Here is a 23,572-nt window from a genome sequence, read left to right as displayed (position 1 = left end):
CACACACACTTAATAGGGACCCCCTATGTGTCCCCACACACACACTTAATAGGGACCCCCTATGTGTCCCCCCCCACTTAATAGGGACTCCTTATGTGTGTCCCCCCCCCACTTAATAGGGACCCCCTATGTGTCCCTCCCCCGCACTTAATAGGGACCCCCTATGTGTCCCCCCCCAACACACTTAATAGGGACCCCCTATGTGTCCCCCCCCACTTAATAGGGACTCCTTATGTGTGTCCCCCCCCCACTTAATAGGGACCCCCTATGTGTCCCCCCCCCACTTAATAGGGCCCCCCTATGTGTCCCCCCCCATGACAGCTCCACACACAGCAGTGCAGACCCTCAGCTTTATTCTATAGAGGGATGGGGCCGGTGGGGGGGATATCTGAGGGGGGGGGGCGCAGGGGGGTCCATCCCCCTTTATTCCTTCTTGTTGCTCCACATCGCTGTGTGCCAGAAGATGGGGGACTTTATGTAGCGCCCAGAGCGCATGTAGGATGAGATCTTATCCAGGGCCTGGGGGGCAAAAAGGGGGGGGGACATATATTATATGGGGTCAGAGCAGGGATAGGGATGGGGACAGGGATGGGAATGGGATGGATGGGGATAGGGATGGGATGGGGACGATATGGGGATGGGATGGGGATGGTATGGGGATGATAAAGGGATGATATGGGGATGATAAGGGGATGATAATAGGATTATATGGGGATGATATGGGGATGGGAATAGGGATGGAGATGATATGGGGATGATATGGGGATGCATAGGGACAGTATGGGGATGGTATGGGGATGATATGTGGACGATATGGGAATGGATGGGGATGATATGGGGATGGATGGGGATGATATGGGGATGGGATGAGGATGGTATGGGGATGGATGGGGATGATATGGGGATGGTATGGGGATGCATAGGGTCGATATGGGGATGGTATGGGGATGCATAGGGTCAATATGAGGATGGTATGGGGATGATATGTGGACGATATGGGGACGATATGGGGATGGATGGGGATGATATGGAGATGGGATGTGGATGGTATGGGGATGCATAGGGTCGATATAGGGATGGTATGGGGATGCATAGGGTCGATATGGGGATGGTATGGGGATGATATGTGGACGATATGGGGACGATATGGGGATGGATGGGGATGATATGGAGATGGGATGTGGATGGTATGGGGATGCATAGGGTCGATATAGGGATGGTATGGGGATGCATAGGGTCGATATGGGGATGATATGGGGATGCATAGGGTTGATATAGGGATGGTATGGGGATGCATAGGGTCGATATGGGGCAGGGATGTGGGGTCCCACTGACCTCGAAGCGCTGCAGGAACTGGCCCAGGTTGCCCTGCAGCTCGGGGCAGTTGGGGACAAACATGCGCTGCTGGTCCAGAATGTCATAGGCCAGAAAGTCAATGTAGGTGAGCTGGGGGGGGGGGCAATAGGGTCAGTATGACACCATACCCCAACCCCAACCCCATAACACAGCAATTCCCCCCCCCCAACACCCACCTTGTTCCCTATAAACCACTGCCGGGTGCCCAGGTAGCGCGAGAGCTGCCTCAGTTTCCCTGGCAGCTGCTCCAGGTAGGCCGGCTTCAGCTTCTCCTGTACAATGGGATGGGGGCAGGGATGGGATGGGGGCTGCATTGGGGTGGGACCCCCCCAGCCCCCCCCAGCCCCCCCCAGCCCCCCCATTCAACATCTGGGGCCATGCAGGCGGCACATCCCCACTATGGGATTCCAACCCCAGCACTGAGCCCCCACAGTGGTTTCCCAATATCCCCCCCCCCCAAAGCCACCTCAGGGACCCCCATAGGGACCAACCCACCCCCCCGTGGTTGTGTGGGGGGGTCACTCACGAAGTCGGGGTTGTAGCAGAGCCGGATGAAGGCCATGCGCAGATCCATCAGGTGGTTCTCCAACATGTCCACGTGCTGCTTCTCCACCTCCGTCTCCCCACCTGTGGGGCAGGGACCCCATCAGACCCCCCCTCCCCACCACACCGGACCCCCCCCTCTCCCCATATCCAGCCCCCCCCCCAGCACTCACACATGTTGTGCTTGCGGGCGATGTAACGCAGGATGGCGTTGCTCTGGGTCAGCTTGGTGTTGCCATCGATGAGATAAGGCAGCTAAATAAAGGGGGGGGGGGCGTTAAACCATGGCAGCCCCCCCTGCTTCACCTCCTCACCCCCCCCCAACGCTACTCACATTGGGGAAATCGAGGCCCAACTTCTCCTTCTCATTGGTCCAGTCGCTTATATCGAAGTCGGGGGCTGCAGGAGAGACCCCCACATTGCAACAGGGGGGGAATATATGGGGGGGGGGGGCAGAAAACGGGGGGGGGGGCAGGAGGGGAGGGGGTTTGCGCAGCCCCGCCCCGCACTCTGCCCTCGCCGGGCACTGCGGACTTTGTGCCTGGATCAAGGGGCAGGGGAGGGGGGTTGGGGGGGGCAGGAGGACAGGACTGGGTGCCCCCCCCCCCCCCCCCATATAAATAGCTGTACAAGGGGTGCCCCCCCCCAATTAAAAATGGCTGTACAAGGGGTGCCCCCCCCTCACCTGGCCCGGCTTTGTACTGCCGCTCCTTGTAGGGGGTCTCGGTGTACTCCAACAACAGGCGGATCGCCTGGGCCAACTGCGGGCACAGCCACTGAGTCACGACCCCCCCCCCAACAAATCCCCCCCTCACACCCCCCCGACCCCCCCAGACCCCCGGGACCCCCCGGCTCACCCCTCGGATGTCCCAATATCCCAACGTGACAACCATGGCGAGCGTTGATCGACGGCACCCGACGGGACGCTCCGCTCCGATCCCAATAACGCAGCGCAGCTCAGCCCGTCCCACCCCAAACACACACACCCCCCCCCCCGCGTCACCGGGGCCGCCCCCTCCACGCAGAGTCCGCCCCCCCCCCCCCGAATCACAGCGTCCCATTTCTTACTTAAATACTTTATTTCCCATGCTTTGGTGGGTTTTGGTGTTGTTTTATGTTCCGGGGGTGGCACAGGATGGGGGGGGGGCGCGGGGACATAGCGATGGGAGCAGCCCCCCCCCCCCCCATCTCACATGGCAGCCCCACATTGTTCTCTGTGCCACCCGGTCCCCAGCACGATGTGACCCCCCCCCAAATGCACAGAGGTGGGTGGGGGGCAAGGAACTGGACGGAGGAGGGGGGGGGGGGCTATTAAAAACATGGGGACCCACAGCTGGATGCTGGGGGGGGGAAAGTCATGTCACCACCCCCAATGTCCCCATGGTGTCACTGTGACACCAGGACCCCCCCCCACAGCACCCAATACAACACCACCCCCCCAATGGGGTGTAACACAGATGGGGGGGGGGGGGGGAAAGCAGTGAAAAAACGAGCTAAAAGACACAAACACACACACAAAAAGAAGCATAAAAATACCAAAAAGACAACGAGAAGAACCAAGGAACAACAGGGGAAACGGCAACAACCCGGGGCAGCAGGAGGGGACGGAGCCCCGGGGATGGCACTGCATGGAAATAAATGGGGGGGGGGGACATCAGTGTGTGGGTGGGGGGGGGGTGATGGACAGCACGTCCTCCTCCTGGATGGGCTCCAGCTCCGCGCTCTGAACAGCCTGAGTGATGAGCGTCAGCTCCTGGCACAGCGTCTCGTAGCGATACCCAACGCGGATGTCGGGGACGTTGGTACGACGGATGTCGTTCCCTTCTGGGCCTTCCTTCAGGTAATGGGGGCCCAGCCAGTAGCTCTTCACCTGGGGGGGGGTAAGAATGAGCCACCTGTATGGCATGGGGGGGTCCTTGAGGTTTTGGGGGGGCTGGGCACCTTATGGGAGAAGCCGCTCATCAGGACGCTGTTCCGGGCCAGCTCGCACATGTCGCAGGAGCTCAGCTTCCAGACCTGCGTGGCGATGCTGTACTCCTCCATCAGCGGCTCCTATAGGGGCACGTAGACTCAGCACAGCCCCATAACCTGCCCCCAGACAGAGAGCGGGGTCCCAAGGTTCTCTCGCTCCCTCTGGACCTCCAGGATCCTCCAGAGCTTGAGGCACCTTCTTGCTCTGGGCCATTGCTGAGCCCACCCCGTCAGCCACCACTGACTCCATTGGTATGGCCACAACCAACAGCACGGCCAACATCAACCTCAACCCCATGGCCATCATTGACCCCATCCCTATGGCCAACACCAACCCCATCCCCATGGCCATCATTGACCCCATCCCCATGGCCAACACCAACCCCATCCCCATGGCCAACACTGACCCCATCCCCATGGCCATCACTGACCCCAACCCCATGGCCATCATTGACCCCATCCCCATGGCCAACATTGACCCCATCCCCATGGCCAACATTGACCCCATCCCCATGGCCATCATTGACCCCAACCCCATGGCCATCATTGACCCCATCCCCATGGCCAACATTGACCCCATCCCCATGGCCATCACTGACCCCATCCCCATGGCCATCATTGACCCCAACCCCATGGCCATCACTGACCCCATCCCCATGGCCATCACTGACCCCATCCCTATGGCCATCACTGACCCCATCCCTATGGCCATCACTGACCCCATCCCCATGGCCATCATTGACCCCATCCCCATGGCCATCATTGACCCCATCCCCATGGCCATCACTGACCCCACCCCCATGGCCATCACTGACCCCATCCCCATGGCCATCATTGACCCCATCCCCATGGCCATCACTGACCCCATCCCCATGGCCAACACTGACCCCATCCCCATGGCCATCACTGACCCCATCCCCATGGCCATCATTGCCCCCATCCCAATGGCCATGGCCACCATCAATTCCTCCCCCATGGCCACCACCACCCCCTTGACCATCACTGACCCCATCCCCATGGCCATGTCAATCACTGACTCTATCCCCATGGCCACCACTGCCCCCATCCCACTCCCATAGCCACCACCAACCCCATGGCCATCACTGACCCCACAGCCAACCCCACCCCCATGGACATGACCACCACCAACCCATCCCATCATGGCCTCCCATTGAGGCCATTCTCAATGGGTTTGGGGTCGATGACCTGTGGACCCCCCCCCCAAACACCTCACCTTGGTGAAGTGGAACTGGAGGGGGTCATCGGTGGAGAGTGAGACCACGAGCCCCCGCGAGAGGTACTCGGGGAGGGGGTTGCGGTGGTAGCTGAGGAAGAGGCTGTTGTTGCTCAGCGGGGACATGGCGATGCCAATCTGAGCCAGGTAGTACAGGTACTGCAGCACGGGGGCCTGGGGAGCACAGCAGGGTGAGGGGTGGGAGGTTGGGGGTCCAGGGGTGCACCGAGACCCCACGGCTGAGCCCCCCGGCCCCGCTCACCTTGCGCAGCAGCAAACCATGTGAGATGTTCTCTGACACCATGAAGCCTGACACGAGGTGATGGATGGGGCCGGCCTCGCCACAGTGCGGACGCAGCACGAAGGTGTGGAAGCCCCTCTTCCTGTGCATGGGGACAGCCATGAGCCCCCAACCCCAACATCCCCCCACCCCAACCCTGGGGGCCATGGGGACTATATGTCCTTACCTCCGGAGGTGGTTGAGCACCGTCATGTTGGCATACATGTAGTACAGGTAGTAGGAGTAGGGCGGGTTGTCCTCCTCCACCCAGTTCACGGGCAGAGGGCTGTCCAGGTTGAAGATGTGATGCTCGGGTTTGGATTCGTCATCCACGCTGTCGAAGCCGTCCACCTGTGGGGGTCAAACACAAGTGGGACAGTCACCCCTACACCGGGACCTCCATCCCCACAGCCATAAGGGTCAGCCACACATCCATGGGGATGGGAGGGAGTGGGTCAGGGTTGGGGGGCTCACATGCTCCAGGAAGAGATGCAGCTCGGGGTGCTGGGCTGGGTGGATGGTGGCCTCGTAGAGGGGCAGGAAGATGTTCTCCAGCATCTCCTGGAAGTTGGCTAGCTGCTTCTTGGTCCGGTAGACATCGCTGAGAGTGGATGGACAACACTTGGAGCCCAGTGTCGCATCCCACATCACCCAGCACCCAACCCCGGTCCTCCCCACAAGACCAGGACCCCCCATAGGACCAGGGACCCCCATAGGACCAGGACCCCCCATAGGACCAGGGACCCCCATAGGACCAGGACCCCCCATAGGTGGGGATGGGCACTCACAAGAGCCGGGGCACCTGCACCAGCCAGCGGACGTTGTTGGAGTGGACGCGGTGGTTGACGGCCCAGCAGGCCAACTTGTCCCATTCATCGCGGGAGCGGCCGTAGATGGAGAGACGCAGCTCGGCGTTCTGGTACTTGCTCTCCTCCAGGTCAGACATCACCTCCTGCCATAGGAGGGCACAGAGAGCATCAGCCACAGGCAGCAGGTACAAGGATGGTGGATGGTGCCCTATGGAGATGGGGCTCACCTTGATGATGTGCGCAAAGTACTTCCCCGAGACGCGGTTGTCCGTCTTGATGAAGATCTCCCTCAGGATGGACTCCCCAATGGGGTTGTACTTGGCGTTGAACTTGTCGAAGCGGTGGAAAGTGTTTCGGTCCTGGAAGGGGGGGCAAAAACGTGAGACCCCCCCCCGCTGCCCACTACACACATATGGGGCTTTCAGCACCACGCTGAGGGACAGCTCCCACCACCCACCCACCATTGCCCGGAGGAGACCCCATCCCAGCACCCCACCACCATGGGATGGAGCCATAGAAGACCCCATAGAAGACCCCACGCCATCCCACCACCATGCTATGACACTGGAGAAGCCCTCCCAGCACCCCACTGCTGTGGGATGGCCATGGAGACGAAGACCACCCATCAGCCCACCACCACGGGACAGCCCTAGAGATCTCCCACTACTCTTCCATCATGGGATACCCCATAGAAGAAGACTTCCCCCCAATGGCCAGGGCTGAGCTGAAGGCCCCATTCATCCCCATGCTCTGGGGATGGCCCCGTACCGCGTGGACGTCCAGAGTGTCCACGCTGAGATCGTAGGCGGTGAGATTCATGGTCTCAAAGACCTCCTTGAGCGTCTGCTCCTTGCCTTTCTCCACGTGGACGATCTCATCCAGGTGCTTTTTCATGGCCCTCTTGATGAAGCGCAGGAGATGCTTCTGGTTCATGCAGGACGACGCGTGGATGTGAGTGTCCACCTGGGAAACAGAGGCGCTGCTCAGCTCTAAAAGCCCCCAGACGCCCCCCAACCCCAAGCAGGGGGCGGCCATAAACAGCCCTTCAATACCAGCCCTGCAATAGCAGCCCTGCAATAGCAGCCCTTCAATACCAGCCCTTCAATACCAGCCCTTCAATACCAGCCCTGCAATAGCAGCCCTTCAATAGCAGCCCTTCAATAGCAGCCCTGCAATACCAGCCCTTCAATACCAGCCCTGCAATAGCAGCCCTTCAATACCAGCCCTTCAATAGCAGCCCTGCAATACCAGCCCTGCAATACCAGCCCTGCAATACCAGCCCTGCAATACCAGCCCTGCAATAGCAGCCCTGCAATAGCAGCCCTGCAATACCAGCCCTGCAATACCAGCCCTTCAATACCAGCCCTGCAATACCAGCTCTGCAATAGCAGCCCTTCAATACCAGCCCTTCAATACCAGCCCTGCAATACCAGCCCTGCAATACCAGCCCTTCAATACCAGCCCTTCAATACCAGCCCTGCAATACCAGCTCTGCAATAGCAGCCCTTCAATACCAGCCCTTCAATACCAGCCCTTCAATACCAGCCCTTCAATACCTTTCGGATGTTGTAGAAGTCACGGTGTGGCACCTTCTTCTGTGCTGCCAACTCCTTCATCTCATTGAGCAGCACGTGCATCTGGAACTTGGAGCTCAGGTACTGCAGGCGGCGGTAGCAGAAGGATTTGCTGCCCGGGGGGTGAGGGGAGAACAGGGTCAGTGTGGGGAGAGAAGGGAGAACAGCCCCCCCACAAGGGTTGGAGCACAATAGGGTGCACCCATGGTGAGCCCAGGATGGAGGTGGGGATGTGGGATAAGAGCTGGCACCATATGTCACAGCAATGGGGTGCAATGGGGTGCCCACCCCCACGGCACAACCCCACTCCTCACATGGGCCCATTGATGATCAAAGCCATCAGGAAATTCATGTCGGCAATGAACTCCTGCAGGTCAGGGTAGGGCAGGTCCAGCTCCGTGCTCCTGGGGGGGGAACAGAGGTGGTCACACCCCCATATCTCCCACCCCCATATCTCCCACCCCCCATGTCTCCCCCCCTTTACAATACACCCCTACTTGTCAGTGAGGTCCTGCTTGGTGTACACATGCACCACGCCATCCACCATCTTCAGCCCAAAGCCCAGGTCGGCCGGCATGCTCTGGGGGTCCCACTTCTCATAGGGGTGCTGCTCCGCAAACGGGGGGTGCACGGCAGCATCTGAAGCAAGAAAAGACCCCAAAGGAACCATCAAACTCCTTGTGAGCAGCCCCACAGCCCCATAGCCGGCAATGGGACCCCTCTGCCCCACACTCACCCGCAGCCACGGGGGTCTCGGGCACCTCCTCGTAGCTGCGGGTCTCCAGGGGCTTCTCGGAGAGCTCCTGCAGGAAGCGGGCGGTGGTCTTACAGAAGCTCTGCAGGGACAGCCCCATGTACTTCTCACGGAGGAACAGAGCCTTCACCACGCTCTTGGCTGCGTCCAGCAGGTCGGTGAAGGGCACCTGGGGTGGGGAATGGAAAGAAATAGGGGTTTTGGAGCCCCCCATAAAATAACATCACCCACTGGGACCATTGGGGGGGGTCTCACCCCACATTTCTCCTCCCCAGAGATGGTGACACGTTGGAACTCTCGCTCCAGCGCCTCGCGCTCCTTGGGGATGTGATCCACGCGGTCCTCGTGCTGCTCCTTGTAGATCCTGGGGGGCACAGCCATCAGCATCGAGCTGGGACCCCCCCCATAATGAGATAGAGGGGGCTGGGGGTGTCCCCATAGTGGCAGTGCCCCCCAGCCCAATGCATGGATGCACCCCCCCACCCCACAGAGCACAACAAGTGGCGGTGGGACAGAGAACAAAACAACTCGTGACACAGACACCCCCCAAGCAGAGACAGGAGGGAGGGGACACGCAGCACCAGGGGGGGGGACACACAGGGCCACACTGAGCCCACTGCCCCCATCACCCCAACCCCATCCCTACACCCACCCTGGGTGCGTTAACCCCTTCAGTGCCAGCATAGCACAGGGGGCAGCTCTTGGCTCTGTGATGGGGCTGTTGGGGGGGGTTGTGGGGTGGGGGGGTTATTGGGGCTGGGGGGGTCCCTGAGCCCCGGTGTCACCGCGCCGGACACTCACAGTAAGTCGGTGGAACTGTCAACTTTCAGGAAGTCCTGTTTGGCTCTGAGCAAAATGTCGGGCTCAAGTCTGGGGACGGCCAGGAGGAGAGAGGGGGGGTGGGCAAATAAGGGGGGTGGGAGGGGGGGGGAGAGAAAACACCCCGTTAATGCCCCATAGGAACAGACAGAGCCCGGAACCAAATAAACCAGACAGCAAGCGGGACACCCATAGGGGAGCACAGAGCGGGCACAGAGCACGGACAGCCCCGGGGGGACGGCGGCCGTCCCCAGGAGGGGGGGGACACCCACAGGGGTGGGGGGCAGGGTAGTATATGGGGGGGGGCACCCCCTTACTTGACATCCTGGCTGATCTGTCGCTCCAGGCGCTGCCGTCGCTCCTCCAGCTGCTCAATGGGGCTCTCCTTGGGGAACTCGTACGGCGCCGAACGCATCTCGCTCTCAGCCATAGAGCGGCTGAACAGCTCCTGTGTGACCATCATGTCATGAGCTGTGACCGGCCTCAGCCCTACAGCACCCGATGTGAGCTGTGCTGAGCCCCCATAGCCGGCAATGGGGAGGGTCCCCCCCCATATCTGCTGCCCCCCATCTCGGTGTGGGGCTGACTCACCTCGGCGATCTCCTTGTACTTGCCGTCCATGGAGGTTCGCAGATCCACGGGGAAGTGTTTGAGGCAGTGCGGGGTGCCGGGCAGGGAACGAGCCGACTGTAAAGGCCTGGAGCCCCCCCGCAGCTCTGCGGGCACAGACACTGTGTGAACCCATATGGGGGGGGCAGGATGGGGGTCTGCAGCCCCACACAGCCCCCCGGGACCCACAGCCACAGCATGGGGGGCACATGGAATCAGGGCCGTCTCCCCCCAGCTCCCTGCACACCATTATAGGGGGTTAAAGCAGTGGGACCCCCCCCACAGCACTGCTACAGGTGCCCATATCACAGCTCCCCCCAGCTGCCATGGGGAGCCCCCCGGCCCCATCCACAGCCCCACATCTGTGCCAGCGCAGCGCAGCGCAGCCTTCCTCCTCCTCCTCCTCCTCCTCCCACAGCGCGCACAGCGCTGCGCCACAGCAGCGCCGCAGAGCCCCCCCCCAACACCCCCCACCCCAACACCCCCCCCTCACTGCCATTATCTTCTATGGGGGGGGGCTGTTAGGATGGGAACGGACGCACCGCCGGGTCCGCCCCCCCCCAACCCATCGCAACCCGACGGTGATGGGCGCATCCCCGAACCCACCCCCCCAATGTGCGCCCCCCCCCCGCGGGCACAGCGATACGGGGCTGTTTGGGGGGGGGTCTCACCTGCAGGGCCGGCCGCTTGCAGGCTGCCCCGCTTCTTGAAGGGGAAGCGGGCCGGGGCGGCCATAGCGCTACGGGGCGGTGCGGGGGGGGCCGGGAATGGCGGCGGTCCCACCCCCCCGGGTTGATGATTGATGCCGGGAGCGGAGCCCGAGCAAAGTCCCCGGCGGAGGGAGAGCCCGGAAGAGGCCGAGGAAGAGGATGGGGCGGGGGGAGGAGGAGGAGGAGGGATGAAGGCTGCCGGCACCGAGGGGCGGGGCGAGAACACAGGGAGGATGGGAGAGCGGGGCTGCCCCCCCCATCGAGCCGTGTGAGCGCTGTGCCCCCATATAGAGAGTGCTGCCCCCCAACCCATCTATCAGCCCCCCCACGAGGACCCTCCAAACGGGGCATCACCCCCAAACGGGAGCAGCGCTGCGCGCCCCCCACGCGCACGACCCCATAGACGGGCTGCGAAGCCCCCCAGGAGGGTAAACCACATCCCCCCCCATGATATCCCACCATCAGGACAGGAGTACGGGAAGGACCCCAACCCCAACATCACCCCCAGACCCTGCTGTGGGGATGGGAGCCCTCAGAGGTTGAGATATCAGCCCCCCCCCCCCAAACACAGCATCAATGCCTGCACAGACCCCTCCGTACCCCCCGTCGGACCCCCCGGGGCCATTGCTCTGGGGGTGTCACCGCCTGTCGTGGCCCCACGCCCCCCCCCTCTATGTCCCCCTCCTACCTGTGCCACCGCTCCGCACAGCACGGGCACAGCGGGGGTCGCGTGTCCCCAACCCGGCGCTGTTCCCCCTTATGACCCTTATGGGGTCAGTGGGCAGAGAGGGGACGGGGGGATGGGGGGGGGACCCCGCTGTGAGCGCCGCGTTCCGTCCGGGCGCAGTCCCAACCTTTGGAGATGGCATTTTAATTGGACCCCCCCCTTCATTAGCGCCGCGTTCATTAGAGGAGTCGGGACCGCGGGGACAGCGGGGGATGGACGAAGCTTTGGCTGTACAGCAGGAGGGGGGACAGCCTGGGATGGGGGGAATTGGTGGGTTGGGGGGGCTCACAGCCACCACTATGGGCCCATATATTGTTGTGCCCGCCCCCCCGTGACACCCAGAAATGTGGGGTGGGGTCGGTGGTAGTGAGGGGGTGGGGGTGGGAGGAGGAGGAGTGGGGTGGGGGGAGGAAGGCTGAGCACCCATAAAGAGCTTATGGAGCGGGAGGGTGCAGCAGTGCAGATTATGGGTGCTCGTTAGCGGCTCGTGCTAATTGGCTCCATTTCCCAGCAGGAGGAGGAACCCCACAGCCCCACGGGGGGGGGGGCAGACACGAGTGGGGCCGGGCCCATCCCTATAGAAACCCCACAGCCCACAGTGCTGGCACCCCACATCCCTGGGGCTGCCCCCATCTCCCATAGGGGTGTCAGGTCCCCATCCTTACATAACACCCCGTGCCCACCTCCCCACCTTGCTCCCCCCCCCCAGCCCCTAATCTTTGCCATCTTGGGCTAATTGGATTTCCATGGGTCACGTGGGGAGTGATAAAAAAAGCCCCCCCAAATCCCTCCGGGCCCCAGAAATCGGGTTTATCCATGGGGAATTAAGGGACAGTGCGGGGGGCAGCCGGCCCGCAAGCAACCAGCCCAGCGCTCCGGTGCGGCCTGTGCAGGTTTCCCCCCCCCCCCAAACCCAAAAGCTTTTCTCTGCCCACCCCACAGGGGTGTGTGCACCCACCCCGAGGAGACCTGGAAGAGCGCGGGGACCTGGAGGTGCTGGAAGCCTTGGAAGAGGAGGAAGAGGAGATGGGGAGCGGGGCGAGCGCCGAGGACAAGGAGATGGCCAAGAGATCCAAGGAGCTGGAGAAGAAGCTGCAGGAGGATGCGGATAAAGAGGCGAAGACAGTGAAACTGCTGCTGCTCGGTAGGGTAAAGGGGGGGGGACTATGTGGGGGTGTGAGTTGTCCCCATGGCTGTATGGCTGGGAATAGGGAGGGGATGGGAGCAGCACCATGAGTGGCAATGGGAGAGCAGTGATGGTGGGGATGGAGGCAGCAGAATGGGATGGGAATGGGGCAGGAGTAATGGGGAGTGGGAGGTGTGCATGGGGAGAAGGGGGTCCGGGGGTCCATGGGGGGGACACACAGCTCCTATCCCATCCCCATACCCATCCCCATCCCCATCTCCATCCCCATCCCCATCCCCATCCACAACCCCATCCCCATCTCCATCCACATCCCCATCTCCATCCACATCCCCATCTCCATCCACATCCCCATCCCCATCCACAACCCCATCCCCATCCCCATCCCACCCTCACACCATCCTCATCCTCACACCATCCCCATCCCCACCTCCATTCTCACACACGTCCCATCCCACCCCCATCCCCTCCCAGTGAGCTCCATGTCCCCCAGCCCTGCGCCCACAGATGGTGCTGGGGACCAAAGGGATGACATGGGGACAGGGGATGGAGAATTGGGGAGGATGGGGGGGGCACAGCATCCCCAGAGCCCCGCGATGGGCACAGGAGGGGCCCAGCCCCACAGCACCATGGGGTGACAGAGTGACAGTGGTGGCAGAGCTGGGGGGTGGGGGGCACAGGGTGAAGGCGATTAGCGCCCTAATTCTAAGCAGCTTCCTGTGCTGCCCTAAGCTGCTTACAGCACACAGCCCCACGCTGCCGTGGTGGGTACCCGGCCCTATGGGAATCCCCATATATGGGGGTTCCTCGTGGCTGAGGTGTCCCCCCCTCTTTCCACAGGGGCTGGAGAGTCGGGGAAGAGCACCATCGTGAAGCAGATGAAGTGAGTGGGGCTGCACCCTTATAGCCCCCATTGCAGAGGGGCTGCGGGGTTGGGGTCTCCCTGGTGCCCCCAGAGCAGAACGGGGTGGTACTGGGGAGGTGGGGGCTCATACCAACATCCCCCCCCAGGATCATCCACCAGGATGGATACACACCTGAGGAGTGCATGGAGTTCAAAGCTGTCATCTATGGGAACATCCTGCAGTCCATCCTGGCCATCATCCGCGCCATGTCCACGCTGGGCATCGACTACGCCGAGTCCAGCCGGGCGGTGGGTGGGGGTCCATGGGGGGGTCGGTGGTGTTGGGGCTGAGCTGTGATAATGGAGGGGCTGTGGGTCAATGCAGGATGATGGGCGGCAGCTCTTCAACCTGGCGGACTCCATTGAGGAGGGCACGATGCCTCCGGAGCTGGTGGACTGCATCAAGAAGCTGTGGAAGGACGGCGGCGTGCAGGCCTGCTTCGATAGGGCTGCGGAGTATCAGCTCAATGATTCAGCTGCATAGTGAGCAATGCCCCGAGCCCCCCCTGTAACCCCCCCACAGCCCTGCGGTGTAACCCCCTGCAGCACACGGCTGTCCCTGCAGTTACCTGAACCAGCTGGACCGTATCACAGCCCCCGGGTACCTGCCCAACGAGCAGGACGTGCTGCGCTCCAGAGTGAAAACCACCGGCATCATCGAGACCAAGTTCTCCGTTAAGGACCTCAACTTCAGGTATGGGGGGGGGCAGCCCTTTTGGGGGGGGGCAACGTCCCTATGGTGACACAGATGGGCCCAGGGGGAGGTGTCAGCACCCAGGGGTGGTGCTGGGGGGCAGAGGTGTCAGCACCCATCTGTGTGTGTGTGTGTCCCCCTTTAGGATGTTTGATGTCGGGGGGCAGAGATCAGAGCGCAAGAAGTGGATCCACTGCTTTGAGGGGGTGACGTGCATCATCTTCTGCGGGGCACTGAGTGCCTACGACATGGTGCTGGTGGAGGACGACGAGGTGGTGAGTGGGGGGGATTCATGGTGGGGACGTGGGATGAGGGGCTGCCACCCCCCAGCCCCACACTCTGCCCCACACTCTGCCCCTGTTTTTGCTCACAGAACCGCATGCACGAATCCCTGCACCTCTTCAACAGTATATGCAACCACAAGTTCTTCGCCGCCACGTCCATCATCCTCTTCCTCAACAAGAAGGATCTCTTCGAGGAGAAGATCAAGAAGGTGCATCTCAGCATCTGCTTCCCTGAATATGATGGTGAGTGATGGGGGGAGATGGGGGAAGGACCCCATAGCACCAGCATGGAACGGCACCAGGGAAACCCCACTGCTGCCCCCCCAGGTCCCAACACGTTTGAAGACGCGGGGAATTACATCAAGACCCAGTTCCTGGATCTGAACATGAGGAAGGACGTGAAGGAGATCTACAGCCACATGACCTGTGCCACAGACACCCAGAACGTCAAGTTCGTGTTCGACGCCGTCACAGATGTCATCATCAAGGAGAACCTCAAGGACTGCGGGCTGTTCTGAGCAGGTAGGGGGGGGTAGGGGGGGGCTGTGAGCCCAGACCCCAAGAGCTGGCAGCAATGGGGATGGATGTTCCCCCTCTTATCTCCCCCCTGTCAGAAGAGCCGACTGCAGCCCCACATCCCAGTTCTGCTGCGCAGAGCCAAGAGGACGACACACAGAGCTCCCCAACCCCCACTTTTTTCTATGAGCTGCCCCCCCCCCCACATCTGAGCCCACAATAGGAGGGGCCCCAGCCGCCCTGCCTGCCCCACAGCACAGCTTCCCCTCGGGCAGCACCCACACATTGCACAGAGCAGGGGAAGAGGAAACGGGCACCGAGGGCGGCTGGCAGTTCTGCTACTTAGAGCTGGATGTGCTCTTTACCGGTTGTAAATAAACCCGTGGTGCCGTAGACAAGCCCTGTACGCTCTCATCTTCACTGCAGCCACCAAAGCAGCTTCACTTAGGGAGAAGAAACGACCGAACCAAACCAAACAATAAAGAGATGTGCATGAATGGATGTCTGGTTTGTCCTGTGCTGAAGGATTCAGGCACAGCTGGTGGGACCCCACATTGCAGTGGGGCTTTGAGACACACCAACAACCCACAGCCCCCCCCCCACACCCAGAGAGAGGCACAAAGGAGGGAAAGGACCCAACTGTTCACTCACCATTTTAATACTGCCAACAGCTACAACAGATCAGAACTGTACACAATGAGAGCCCCCCCCCGAGCTGATGGGTCAGCAAAGGAATGGGGCTGATGGGGTAAGGACGGTACTACAGGATGGCAAAGGGAAGGGGTGGGATTTGGCACCACATATACAGAGTAAAGGCATGCTGTCCATACAGACCCTGCACAGAAAGGCTGTGGGAGATGCACAACACGGTGTGCCCTTCACCAAGCTGCTGTGTCACAACACGCAGCCTTCAGTGCCGCTCCTGCCCTCACTGTGTGCCACCGAGACGTGGCCAAAGCCACATAGAGCTGGGTCAAACCCACAGCACAACTGGCCTGTAAGACATAGAGATACGGAGCTCTGACCACAGCGAGTGTTAAAAAGCAGAGTTCCTGCTACGAGGAAAAGCTTCGGGCACGACCTGCTCACGTGTGTGCATAGATCAGTGAGTTTCTGTTGGTTTTATTTTTAAAACAAGAACCTTTTTTTTTTTTTTGCGAAGAAAGAAAAGACAGTTTAGTAAAGTTATAGTTATCTCAATGGGGGGAAAAAATAAAACAAAAACAACCAATGAAACACCTTTAAAAACAGACTAGTGGTGGGTTGGTAACCGAAGAAAGAGAGGAAGCTACATATGGAAGGCCTGGAACCCAGCACCTCGACTCCACACCAGCTGTACACCATCGGCTCACGCCATCCACACGACGTCAGGGCGACGCAGAAGGTCCCACGGGGGCTGTAGTGCCCTGACCCCAACCCTCAACGCCCCCTCATCCATCCCAAAGGTCCCTAATACAGAAGGTTGTGCTAAAGAACGCGACGATTCTGCATGCTGCTTTCAGCCCCCTGGTCCCGCTCGCGCCGCTGTCCCCACGAGGCAGCAAAGTCTGCTTGTGCCAAGGGAGCTCTGTAAGAACTGCAGGGAGAGCAGTGAGCAGAGGGAGCAGCACGGCCCGGCCCTGCCCCGCACCGCTCTGCTTTACCTTCAGTACAGCCCGCACTCCTTCAGGTTGTTCTTAATGATGACGTCCGTCACGGCGTCGAACACGAACTGCACGTTCTTGGTGTCGGTGGCGCAGGTGAAGTGCGTGTAGATCTCCTTGGTGTCTTTCCTCCTGTTCAGGTCCTCAAACTGACACTGGATGTAGGCAGCCGCCTCCTCGTACGTGTTGGAGCCTGGCAGAGATCAGGTCCCTCACTTCAGCCAGCAGTTCACAGCACAGAGGGTTTGGCACACAGATCTTTTAAGCTGCTCGCAGCCATCTGCCTTATCCAGCTCCAAACCAAATCCACTGGTAACCCTCCAGCCCTGCAAACCTCAGCTCTGCGAGGTGCCACCCCAGAAGGGATCAGCACCCATGGGTGGGCTGGGCAGCACCACAGCCCCATGAGTACAGACACAGGCTGGGCTGCCCAGCACAAACCCTATGGACAGACCCACAGCCACAGGACACAGCCCTGGACTCCAGCCCTGAGCCTGGAGACAGGAGAGCCCACCCCAGCTATGTGTGCCCCCCACCTGTGTACTCTGGGTAGCAGATGGTTAATGGGCTCTTCTTAATCTTCTCCTCAAACAGGTCCTTCTTGTTCAGGAAAAGAATGATGGAGGTGTCCGTGAACCACTTGTTGTTACAGATGCTGTCAAACAGTTTCATGCTCTCGTGCATCCGGTTCTGAAAGGCAGAATAAAAGAGGGTGATGCATCAGTGCAGAGGTATTCGGGGAGGAGGGGTGGGGGGCAGACAGGACAAGGAGCACATTACAGCAGCAAGCAGGGCACAGCCTGAGCCTGTTTCCAGCTCTAGGGCCATTGGACAGACCCTGGGACCCCCCCCCTATATTGTACCATTTCTTCATCCTCGGCCAAGACGAGGTCATAGTCACTGAGGGCCACGCAGAAGATGATTGCGGTGACACCTTCGAAGCAGTGGATCCACTTCTTCCGCTCCGACCGCTGCCCACCGACATCAAACATCCTGCAGAGGCACAGCACACACTGAGAGGCCACACAGAGCTCTGCCCTGACACGGGAGGTGGGGGGGGCTCATGGAAGGGCCTGGTTTGCACTTCAAACCGAGCACACAGCCTGGGAGCAACACAGAGCCCCCCCTCAGAACCCCAGCGGGCTCTGGTTCTCTTTGGAGCCATTTGAGCAGAACAAGCCGAGGTTCAGCCATCAGCTGCTGATTCACAAGGGCACGCTTGTTTTGTTCCCTGCCTCCCATTTCCTTAGCAACAATCCAGTTTGCTTGACTGGACTCCAAACACCTACTCACATCAGCTCTTCCAGTTCATTTACACTGAGCCTGACACAAGGCTTATCTGGAGCATGGCTATCTGCCTGCACACTGCTGCTAAAAGAAAACCACTGTGAGGTCAAGAAACGCTTTTATGCATGGAAACAAAGAAAGAAAGAAACAAACAGGTGAGCTGCTGCAGCTCAAAGCTCAGTGTAGGAGCTCCTGGCTATGAGAGCACTGCAGTGCAGCACCTCGGCTGATAGCAGCACTGCTCTGCTGAGACACAGGGCTGCCCAGAGCCCTTCAACCCATCGTGTATCCAAGAGGCACAGAAATCATGAGCACGGATTTGTTATCACAGCAAACACGCAGACAAGGGGGGCACTGTGCAGCGTGGGCCAAAAGCAACACAACGCAGTGACGTCAAAGCAGAGAGCCGCAAGAGCAGCTCTGCTAACTCCTGTCTTCTATTTAAGGCAAATGCCCGCTGGTTCCCAGAAGGAAAGAGGAAGATCTCTGCCCAGACAGGGGCTATTTGCTCAGCTTCCACCATCCACCGTGGCTGCTGTTAGCACACATGAATCTGGAAGGAAACGGCATCCATCCCTGACAGCTCGGCCTCACACTGATCCACATTCAAGTCACACTTGCACCACCTCAGCCCACTGTTATCAGCTGAGCCTTCACAGCAGGGCTCCAGCACAGCAGGATGGCAGCTCTCACACCTCCCTTATAGAGCAAATCCCTCTACAGACACCCCACGTCTCCAGGAGGGCAGGGAAGGGGCAGCCCCTGTTTGCAGCTGTGATGCTGAAGGGAGCCTGGATCCCCATCCATCACACGCAATGATTTCTAAGAGCAAACTGCAGCTGGAAACACATCGTGATGGAAGACAAACCTTCAGCCATGTAAACAGCTCCACAGTGCAAAGCACTTCTGCTCAAACCATTTGTAAGTTACGACAGAAGCCAGAGCACTACAGTTCTCCTAGAGGGCATGCAAGCAAACCACAATCTATAAGCAACACATGGTTTTTTGCTAGGGCTCTTTCCAAACACAAGCTAAAAGTTAAGCCAATAAATGCTTATTTAGTGGCTTGGAGCAACGACAGCTTGAAAACAGGGCCAGAGGATGAAGGAAACTCGCCCACAACACAACACTGTGTTCTCCTACATCCAGGGGCTGCCTGCTGGGATGGGGACACACAGCAGGGAGGGCTAAGTGCTAAGGGCAGGGAGCTCAGCTGCACTCCAACAGCTGCTATGGGGTTAGAGGGAGCTCTGTGGGTCACACTGACAGGGATGCTGGCCAGGCACAGCACACAGAGGGCCAGGAGTCCCTCACAGCACTGCTGGATGCGCATGGCAGCACCACGTGCCCAGAGCCAGGGCCTAAGGGACAGCCCTCACCTCCCACGTCAAAGAAAAGGGGGTTACACTCAAACTCAGCAGCCAGGAGTCAGCGCCCTTTTAGTATTAGTTGCTGTTCTGCTCCTGTGAACAAGCACTCAGTACCTGCGTCTGCGAGTCCAACATAAAAGCAGCTGGAAAGAACAGAAGAAGGCAAAGAAAAGTCAAACCAGAGAGCAGTGCTGGCACAGGGGGAGGCGCTTTGCTGGGGGCGTGGATCCTCCCCCCACCCCTCTGAGCACTGAGGAACTCACTGCAGCCCACAGGATCCCATAGGAGCCCATAGGAGCCTATAGGAGCCCATAGGAGCCCATGCTCTTGGCTTACTTGAAGTAGAGGTCCTTGAAGGTGAAGTGTGTCTCCACGATGCCCGTTGTTTTCACCCTGGTGCGCAGCACATCCTGCTGAGTCGGAATGTAGGTCGGCTGGGATATTCTATCCAAGTCGTTCAGGTAACTAAACCAGAAGAGACAACACCGGGGGGGGGTTGGTTGGTTCCTTTTTTAGGCCGCGCTCTCGCTATGAATCTTTTATGAACTGCAGGAGAAAGTCATCACTGAATGTATTCAACGCAGACCTCAAACACGCAGCAAATAGACACGAGCTCCCATAGCTCTGCCCTCGGGGGGGTTGTATTAATTCCCCCCCCCCCCCCCAACACGACCTTGCAGTGTGTGCTGGGAGCAGTGCTGGGCAGCAGGGCAATGCAGGAGGAGCTGCTGGAGGAGCCGTGCCAAGGCTGTTATCTCTCAGGGCAATGCAAAGCAGTCAAGGTTTTTTTGCATCAAAGTGCGAGGCAATAAATCCAGCAGCTCGCTTTAAAGGGCAAGGATGCATCAAACAAGCCAGCAGGAAGGAATGCAGCATAAAGAACAGGCAGGTTCATTCACAACCTTCAGCAAGGCCAGCTGACAGCCAGGGCTGCCCCATGGTGGCTGCGGGGAGGACTCACAGCAGGTCAGGGCTGCCCACAGCCTCCTCCTGCTGCCCACCAGCACATCCAGGTTTGCTGGAGCACAATAAAAGCCGCTGCACCCCACACTGCCTGCAGCCCTTCTGCAGCCTCCTCCACCATCAGGCTTCCTCTGTTCGCTGAGGTTGCAACACCGCTTCCCCACCTCGCACCCTCATGTTTACAGAGCCAGCTACTTCCCATGCTCTGACGCCATCTGGTAAACACAAGCTTGCAAGAAGGGTGGATTCGGTTCACTTGTTTTCTTTTCTTTACGCCCTGAAATGAGGCTCTGGGAACAGAGCACTGACTGAAAGCCCACAGCACGACTTGTGTCTGCCCTGCTGCTGCTCTGAGCCTCCCCAGCTCCTGGCTCAGTAGCTGTGGGGATCCACGGCTCCGTCCCCATTGGCATCACCCCATCCATCTCACTGCAGCACTGCTCTGCAGCATGTGCTTCCAACCCTGAGACCTCAGCCCTGCAGGGGAGCAGGAGATAAAGCACCCTTAGGAGCACCATGTACCCACAGCATCACCCACACTATCACCACAGGAAGGGCTGCAGTGTGTCTGTGAGGAAGCTGAGGCTGTAACAGCAGAGATGAGGCGCTCAGGGCTGCGTGCTGGGCAGCAGCTCAGCTGACTGCTCGCTCTGTGCATTAGCAAGGCCGGGTGCTGCAGCAGCAGCCAGCTCCTCACTGCACTCTGCAGCATTTCCTAACAGCCCTGTCTTTCTATTCAATCTGTTCTCTCATTCTCAGCTCTTTCCTCTCCCTTTGAACCTGAAGCTGCTTTCCTGCAAGCATCTCAGAAACGCTCCCCCTGCCAGCTCACCTCCCTTGATCTAAACTCAACATCCTCTGCTGAGCTGTTACAGTTTCAGATGCGCTCTTGCTTATTGTCGAGCTGCATTGTGCTCTGTGCAGACAGAGCCTGCAGGGAGCCGAGCTGTGACTCATCTCAAGGTTCTTATAAAGCATTTCCAAACTCATTTCTCAGAGGCTTCAAACTTGGCCAGACCACGCAGAGCCACCAGGAAGCACAACCGACCCCACAGCCACCTTTCCTCCTGGGTTTACAAAGCAATGAACACGCAGCTTTCCCCACACAGAAGCAACAGCTGTTTGAATAGGGACAGGAACCAAAGGAGCAGCTGCCCTGCTCACATTGGTTATCACAGCACTCACAGCCAAGCAGAGGGCAGCTCCTGCCTGCCCACCCCACCACCAGAAGGGCCCAAGGGGTCTCTTACTACGAGGCAGAGTCGTTCAGCTGGTACTCCCTGGATCTGCTGAAGCAGGCCTGCACTCCAGCATCCCTCCACAGCCTCTTGATCACTCCAGCCAGCTCGGCCGTCATCACCCCTTCCTCTGCACTTCCAGCCAACACGAACAGCTGGCGGGCATCATCCTGCAGGGACAGGAGGGGGGGGATTAGAATGGAAATCAGAACTGGTTACAAGCTTAAAGAGTGCTGCAATAGCTGAGAGGTGAGAGAGCCTCACAGAATCACAGAATTATCAAGGTTGGAAAAGACCTAGAAGATCATCTAGTCCAACCATTACCAATACTTCCAGGCTAAATCATATTCCTCATTTCCTAATGGAGCATTTCATCACGAGGCAGAACATAGAGGGATCAGGATGCTGCTGTGAGCCTCAGTGTGACAGCCCACACCTCCATAGGCTCACAAGCAATGTGTAGATATGGCAAACAGAGCACAGGGACCAGCCAAAGCTGCTCAATGCTCTGCTTCTATAACACGAGGTGGCTCAGGGACACCTCAGGTTTGTGGTTAATGTTGAGCACTTACATTGCAGACAATGAGGGGTCTCCTGTCAATGCAGACACAGCCCCAATCTCCAGCTCTCATTAACACCATTCAAAGCACAAACACAGAGGGAGATCAATGAAGTACTTACAGCTCTGGCCACCTCTCCAAAGTCAATCTTTAGCCTTCCCATGGCTCTTATGATAGCAATGATGGACTGGATCGTATTGCTGTACACCACCACTTTATACTGCTTGCATTCCTCCTCCGAGTAACCATCCTCATGGATAATCCTAAAGAAAACCGAGCTGTCATTGCTAAACCAAACCAGACCGGCAGCTCAGCGGCACTTCAACCCCTTCACTTACTTCATCTGCTTCACTATGGTGCTCTTCCCAGACTCCCCAGCACCTAAAAAGGATAAATATAAAAGGAAAACCATCACGATTGAGTCAGCAGGAGGCCTGGCTTGCTTTAAAACACCCCCCACAGGGCAGCACTCCCATGGTGGCCACACCGCACCATACGGTGCGGTGCGGCCACCATGGGAGCGCTGCCCTGGGGGTTCTGATAGGCCCAAACCCCACAGGCCCATTGGTTCCAATAGGCCCAAACCCCACAGGCCCATTGGTTCCGATAGGCCCAAACCCCACAGGCCCATTGGTTCCAATAGGCCCAAACCCCACAGGCCCATTGGTTCCGATAGGCCCAAACCCCACAGGCCCATTGGTTCCAATAGGCCCAAACCCCACAGGCCCATTGGTTCCAATAGGCCCAAACCCCACAGGCCCATTGGTTCCAATAGGCCCAATGCACTTAGATAGATCCCAAGCGCATCCCCACCCCCGCGGCCTACTAGGCCCAGCCCAGCCCCTGCGGCCTACTAGGCCCAATCCAAAGCCTGCGGCCTACTAGGCCCAAATCAGAGCCTGCGGCCTACTAGGCCCAATCTAAAGCCTGCGGCCTACTAGGCCCAGTTCAGCCCCGCGGCCTACTAGGCCCGGTTTAGGCCTCTCACCCAGCAGTAGTAGTTTCACCTCCTTGGCCGCCTTCTCGCCGTCTTCCCGTAGGTTCCGATCGATCATTTTACTCCTTTCTACCGCCGCTTTATCCTCGGCGCTTAATGTACAGCCCATAACGGCGGCTGGGCGGAGGCCGCCGGGCCTTCAAATGGAACGGAACGAAAAGGGACGGAGCGGAACCGAACCGCGCCTCTCCCTCAGCCGGGGCGGCTCCCACAGGCGGAACCGGATATCCGCCCAGAGCGACCGTTAGCCGCAAAGCACGCCGGGAAGCACCGTCCGACAGGGCACTTCCGCCTCGGTAAAGCGGTGCATGATGGGAGCTGAGAGGGCGGAACTTCCGGTGTTGCGTGGAGGTATTATGGGAGTTGTAGTCTTGAGGTGATTGCGGGGCCTACACAGCCCCCAACCCAATGCTGAGCCCCCCAATCCAATGCTGAGCCCCCAACCCGATGCTGAGCCCCCAACCCAGTGCTGTGACCCTAACCTGATGCTGAGCCCCCAACTCGATGCTGAGCCTCCAATCCAATGATGAGCCCCACAACCCAATTCTGAGCCCCCAACCCAATGCTGTTCCTCCAACCCAATGCT

General features: G+C 59.2%; 4 protein-coding genes across 7 annotated transcripts; 1 reads left to right on the top strand and 3 right to left on the bottom strand.

Annotated features, from left to right (window-relative positions):
* Positions 1 to 336: 336 nt before the first annotated feature.
* On the bottom strand, positions 337 to 2,858 carry LOC146754789 (glutathione S-transferase 2). Its single transcript, XM_085527333.1, has 8 exons — positions 2,757 to 2,858; positions 2,585 to 2,660; positions 2,234 to 2,298; positions 2,073 to 2,154; positions 1,883 to 1,983; positions 1,533 to 1,628; positions 1,336 to 1,446; positions 337 to 519 (listed from the first exon to the last, which is right to left on the bottom strand). Exons 1-8 carry the CDS (start codon positions 2,790 to 2,792, stop codon positions 424 to 426), a joined length of 663 nt encoding a protein of 220 aa, XP_085383459.1. The 5' UTR covers positions 2,793 to 2,858; the 3' UTR covers positions 337 to 423.
* Positions 2,859 to 2,959: 101 nt separating this feature from the next.
* Positions 2,960 to 10,854, bottom strand: AMPD2 (adenosine monophosphate deaminase 2). 2 transcript variants are annotated; one of them, XM_085527328.1, is made up of 18 exons: positions 10,621 to 10,854; positions 9,932 to 10,056; positions 9,658 to 9,788; positions 9,323 to 9,391; positions 8,777 to 8,885; positions 8,504 to 8,690; positions 8,265 to 8,406; positions 8,082 to 8,171; positions 7,750 to 7,879; positions 6,962 to 7,156; positions 6,421 to 6,552; positions 6,173 to 6,336; positions 5,859 to 5,985; positions 5,572 to 5,735; positions 5,367 to 5,487; positions 5,105 to 5,278; positions 3,841 to 3,951; positions 2,960 to 3,769 (listed from the first exon to the last, which is right to left on the bottom strand). In XM_085527328.1, exons 1-18 carry the CDS (start codon positions 10,682 to 10,684, stop codon positions 3,554 to 3,556), a joined length of 2,451 nt encoding a protein of 816 aa, XP_085383454.1. In that variant the 5' UTR covers positions 10,685 to 10,854; the 3' UTR covers positions 2,960 to 3,553. The 2 variants fall into 2 exon arrangements, with proteins under 2 accessions (XP_085383454.1, XP_085383453.1); XM_085527327.1 differs by lacking the exon at positions 9,323 to 9,391 and having other exon boundaries at positions 10,621 to 10,836.
* A 1,543-nt stretch (positions 10,855 to 12,397) lies between these two features.
* Positions 12,398 to 15,168, top strand: GNAT2 (G protein subunit alpha transducin 2). 2 transcript variants are annotated; one of them, XM_085527332.1, is made up of 9 exons: positions 12,398 to 12,530; positions 13,371 to 13,413; positions 13,542 to 13,683; positions 13,760 to 13,917; positions 14,000 to 14,128; positions 14,274 to 14,403; positions 14,502 to 14,655; positions 14,740 to 14,934; positions 15,030 to 15,168. In XM_085527332.1, exons 1-8 carry the CDS (start codon positions 12,413 to 12,415, stop codon positions 14,928 to 14,930), a joined length of 1,065 nt encoding a protein of 354 aa, XP_085383458.1. In that variant the 5' UTR covers positions 12,398 to 12,412; the 3' UTR covers positions 14,931 to 14,934; positions 15,030 to 15,168. The 2 variants fall into 2 exon arrangements, with proteins under 2 accessions (XP_085383458.1, XP_015740526.2); XM_015885040.3 differs by having other exon boundaries at positions 15,027 to 15,163.
* Positions 15,169 to 15,570: 402 nt separating this feature from the next.
* GNAI3 (G protein subunit alpha i3) lies at positions 15,571 to 23,205 on the bottom strand. 2 transcript variants are annotated; one of them, XR_014938827.1, is made up of 9 exons: positions 22,978 to 23,205; positions 22,328 to 22,370; positions 22,111 to 22,252; positions 21,442 to 21,599; positions 19,565 to 19,693; positions 17,435 to 19,371; positions 17,108 to 17,261; positions 16,572 to 16,764; positions 15,571 to 16,504 (listed from the first exon to the last, which is right to left on the bottom strand). XR_014938827.1 is itself a non-coding variant. In XM_015885039.2 (9 exons), exons 1-8 carry the CDS (start codon positions 23,093 to 23,095, stop codon positions 16,574 to 16,576), a joined length of 1,065 nt encoding a protein of 354 aa, XP_015740525.2. In that variant the 5' UTR covers positions 23,096 to 23,205; the 3' UTR covers positions 15,571 to 16,504; positions 16,572 to 16,573. The 2 variants fall into 2 exon arrangements, 1 of the variants encoding a protein (XP_015740525.2); XM_015885039.2 differs by having other exon boundaries at positions 17,435 to 17,564.
* Between the last annotated feature and the right edge of the window lie 367 nt (positions 23,206 to 23,572).

Source organism: Coturnix japonica, chromosome 38 (assembly GCF_054131305.1).
Source record: "Coturnix japonica strain WE chromosome 38, WE-NBRP24, whole genome shotgun sequence".
Lineage (NCBI taxonomy): Eukaryota > Metazoa > Chordata > Aves > Galliformes > Phasianidae > Coturnix > Coturnix japonica.
Note: the sequence above shows the minus strand (reverse complement) of the source record. Positions and strands in the feature narration are given on the sequence as shown.

Bases quoted from the DNA above. Each gene is read 5' to 3' on its own strand.
- LOC146754789 (XM_085527333.1), bottom strand. From the start codon at position 2,792: ATGGTTGTCACGTTGGGATATTGGGACATCCGAGGG. The intron at 2,299-2,584 runs GTGAGGGGGGGG...TCTCTCCTGCAG, and splicing joins GCAGTACAAAGCCGGGCCAG to CCCCCGACTTCGATATAAGC. The intron at 2,155-2,233 runs GTGAGTAGCGTT...CCCTTTATTTAG, and splicing joins TGGGCCTCGATTTCCCCAAT to CTGCCTTATCTCATCGATGG.
- AMPD2 (XM_085527328.1), bottom strand. From the start codon at position 10,684: ATGGCCGCCCCGGCCCGCTTCCCCTTCAAGAAGCGGGGCAGCCTGCAA. The intron at 9,392-9,657 runs GTAAGGGGGTGC...GGCCGTCCCCAG, and splicing joins CAGATCAGCCAGGATGTCAA to ACTTGAGCCCGACATTTTGC. The intron at 6,553-6,961 runs GTACGGGGCCAT...CCCCCCTTCCAG, and splicing joins ACACTCTGGACGTCCACGCG to GACCGAAACACTTTCCACCG.
- GNAT2 (XM_085527332.1), top strand. From the start codon at position 12,413: ATGGGGAGCGGGGCGAGCGCCGAGGACAAGGAGATGGCCAAGAGATCC. The intron at 12,531-13,370 runs GTAGGGTAAAGG...CTCTTTCCACAG, and splicing joins AGTGAAACTGCTGCTGCTCG to GGGCTGGAGAGTCGGGGAAG. The intron at 14,404-14,501 runs GTGAGTGGGGGG...TTTTGCTCACAG, and splicing joins TGGTGGAGGACGACGAGGTG to AACCGCATGCACGAATCCCT.
- GNAI3 (XM_015885039.2), bottom strand. From the start codon at position 23,095: ATGGGCTGTACATTAAGCGCCGAGGATAAAGCGGCGGTAGAAAGGAGT. The intron at 22,253-22,327 runs GTAAGTGAAGGG...GGTTTTCTTTAG, and splicing joins ACCATAGTGAAGCAGATGAA to GATTATCCATGAGGATGGTT. The intron at 21,600-22,110 runs GTAAGTACTTCA...CTGTCCCTGCAG, and splicing joins TTGGAGAGGTGGCCAGAGCT to GATGATGCCCGCCAGCTGTT.